General features: G+C 42.9%; 1 protein-coding gene across 1 annotated transcript in view; it reads left to right on the forward strand.

Moving 5' to 3' along the window:
* The window catches only part of Ttc29 (tetratricopeptide repeat domain 29), a 185723-nt gene that overhangs the window by 69761 nt on the left and 112387 nt on the right, over positions 1 to 3575 (forward strand). The window contains exon 9 of the mRNA XM_021220729.1: positions 2158 to 2243. Within this exon, the coding sequence (XP_021076388.1) occupies positions 2158 to 2243 (86 nt within the window). The remainder of the gene's footprint in view (positions 1 to 2157; positions 2244 to 3575) is intronic.

The following is a 3575-nucleotide window of genomic DNA, read 5'->3' on the forward strand; positions in this document are numbered from 1 at the left end:
TCCTCCTCCTCCTCCTCTCTCCTCCTTCTTCAGTTAATGTCAGTGTTTGTATCTTCCTGGGATATTTTAATTTTAGTTTATGTAATTTGATAGTATAAACATATTCACAATCTTACAATCAAGGTCTGTAGTCATTTCCACTTTCATTCCTGATTCCAATGTAAGCATTTGAGTGTTTCTTCTTTTCATCCATTGTCAGTGTGGTTAAAGTTTTGTTAACTTCATGATTGGTGGTTTGATTGATTAATTTCCTCTGTTGCCTTTCTTTTTTTTTAAGATTTATTTATTTATTATATGTAAGTACACCGTAGCTGTCTTCAGACACCCCAGAAGAGGGCATCAGACATTATTACAGATGGCTGTGAGCCACCATGTGGTTGCTGAGATTTGAACTCAGGACCTTTGGAAGAACAGTCTTGCTCTTAACCATTGAGCCATCTCTCCAGCCCCTCTGTTGCCTTTCTTTGCTCTTAAATTTCCACTCTGGCCTCTCTTTTCGTTGTTTCTGTCAATCTTCTTTGGCTAGTCAGGAAAACATCTTCCTTATGTTTTGGTATAGACACATATGGCCATTATGCCGACTAGGTTCTGATGCTCTTGTTAACATGGGATGTCTTGGAAGAGAGACCATCACCTGAAAAATTCCTCCCATCATATTTGCCTGGAGACAATTCTGTGGAGCAGTTTCTTGATTGATGATTGGTGTGGGAGGGCCCAGTTCTCTATGGACAGGTTGTCCTGGATGGTGTAAGAAGGAAAACTGATGAGGCCACTGGAATAAGCCAGTAAGCAGTGCTCTTCCATGGTCTCTGCCTCAGCTCCTGCCTCTGGCTCCTGCCTCTGGCTCGTGCCTTGACTTGCTGCCTTGAGTTCCGTGACTTCCCCTTCTGTTGGTTGTGTTTTGTTCCTCTCACCACATTCTGTACTGTGTTTTCACCCCGTGGTTTCTTTTCTTTTGCCCCGTAGTGGTTACTCAGCTGTGTGCTTAATTTTCACATAGCAGTGAGGTCCCCAGTTGTTTCTGCTCCACACTGCTAATTCCACTTGATCATGGCTGCTCCTTCTCAGTGGCATCTTCCTAACAAACCCATTAGCAACCAAAACTTGCCTTGCCCTCTTGCCCTCACTGCCCCATGCTCCCTTTACCTTGCTGTGTCCTCCAGAACACTTCTCACCATGTCTCACCAAACTAGCCCACTTTCTGACTCCATCCCATTGACCCATCCACCATTCCATTCTAACCATACCAGCATTTCGGTATAATGTCCATTTTTGTTGTTACTGATGTTTTCTTGTTGCTCTATTGTTTTCACTTTGCTACAAGTCAGTCCCAGTGAACAAGCAGAAGTTGCCATGTCTAAAGGCCAGCTGATGCTGACTTACTCATTCACTTATTTATGCAGTGTGCCAGGGATGACTCCCATGGGAGCACCCCAATGCTGAGGGATGACTCCCACGGGAGCACCCCAATGCTGAGGGATGACATCAGCCTACAAGTTCTTAGAACTGATGCTTGTGCTCCCTGCCTGTTCAAGCTACTTCAAGTGTGACATGATGGGTAAATTTACCTTTCTTGCCTCCTCTTTGGTGAGTGGCCACTCCTGCATAATGAGGTGCAACTGACCATACTGTTGCACACTGGGTCTTTGATAGCATTATTGTATAAACATATATATAATTTGTTAATTGTGTGCCCTGTCAGAAACATGGGTGGTGGCAAGTGTGTACATGCAGTTAAGCTGTTACCTGTTGCTCATTGTTTTGTGTAAGCTGTTACAGACATGCTAGATAACTGTAGATCTACATTTGCCAGACTAATGTAAACATTCTATGACTTGTGGAACATGTGCACTCACTGTGCTGTGTGTATAGAGGAAACTCCCTATAATTATATTGCTAAAGTATCTTAACCTATCATTTGAGATTAGGATAAATTTTAGTTAAATCTCATGCATGCATGTGTGTATGCACACAAAAAATACATATAGACAGAGACAGAGAGAGAGAGAGAGAGAGAGAGAGAGAGAGAGCGCTTGTCTTTTAATCGTTACAGGATCCTTTTTAGTTGTGTACGTTGTTAAAGAGTGACTGGCTATTGCCTTAGCTGATGAGCCCATCCCCAGAATGCCATGGTGACCGTTCTACATCCTCACTCAGGCAATGACAGAAGCATGGAAGGGGAAGCTTCTTACTACCTGGGTGTGGCCCACTTGGCTTCTGGAGACTATGAAGTCGCACTAACAGTAAGTCGGAGTGAACTTTTAATCCTTGCTATCTCGTCATTGTAAATATTTGATGCTGTCGTACGATCGGGAGAGATGGCTTGTGCCTGCCCTCAGTGTACCTATTAGTGGAGATCAAAACTGAACGGCTGTGTTCTAGAAGCATGAAAAAGCAAGTTCCATTGGCTCTTGAAGCTGAGATATAGTCAATTACTATGAAAGGCTTTAAGATCTATGGATGTTACACACATGGAGTGATATGACCCTCTATTCCCATTCGCCAAGAACAAGGGGAAATAGTTTTAAATGAAAGGATACGCAGTGAGAGTGTGGTGATTTTATTATGTGATCTGGGACCATTCACTTAAGAGGAGGCATCTGTAAAACTACAGCGTGAGTTGCATTGATGTGGAGAGGGTGTGTGCAGCAGGAACAGTGAGCGAATGATAGTCCCCATCTTTGACATGCAGTACTCCATGACAAAATTTGTGCTTATACAGTGTGTGATTGGGGCCACTGTACTTGTCTACACAAGTAAAGACAGCAGGAGCTGTGCTTTCATTATACATGAAATCAGTTTTCTTCCCTTATGCCATCTGTAGTGGTTATAAAATGTAGCTCCCTAACCATTTACATCTCATGTACTCCCCTTACTTGGTACATAGTACTGGTTTAATGCTTAGCTTTGAGATCTCGTTGGCTTCTTTAAATGTTTATGCCAAGTAGGATTCAAATATTGGGGTCACATGTCATTTTCTAGCTTCTTTGAAACTGGTCATCATAGAAAACTTAGATTTTCCTAGATGGCTTTTCTGTTTAAATTTCTTGGTCAGTGATATGTGTGCAGCAAAGCTCTGTTCTGCTGCTTGAAGAGCATTCAAACTCCCAAGATGCAGACTTTCCTGCAGGAGAAAGGGGCCCACTTTCTAATGAACATGACCAAATATGACCATAATTCAGAGTAGTGTAGACAAGGAGCTGGTGAGGGAAGGGAAGAGGGTGTGGGCTTCAACATCGAAAATATGGGAGGTTACATGGGAGTATGGTAGAGCAGTGGTTTTCTGTATGCAGAAAACATACAAAGATGATGATTGAATGGTACACATGAACATATACACACACATGCACACACATGTGAACATACTTTTGGAAGCAATGAATTGTCTGAGGAAAGACAAAATGTATTAAGAGAAGGTGATAAAAAAAATTGTAAAGCAGGGTGGTGTATGCCAGCCTCGGGAAACTGAATAGGAGGATTGTTTGAGTAAGAGGCCAGCCTGAGTTACATAGCAAGACTGTCTCAAAAGAAGGAGGAGAAGGAGGAGGAGGGGGAGGAGGGGGAGGAGAGGGAGG

This window comes from Mus pahari, chromosome 20 (assembly GCF_900095145.1).
Source record: "Mus pahari chromosome 20, PAHARI_EIJ_v1.1, whole genome shotgun sequence".
Taxonomy (NCBI): Eukaryota; Metazoa; Chordata; class Mammalia; order Rodentia; family Muridae; genus Mus; species Mus pahari.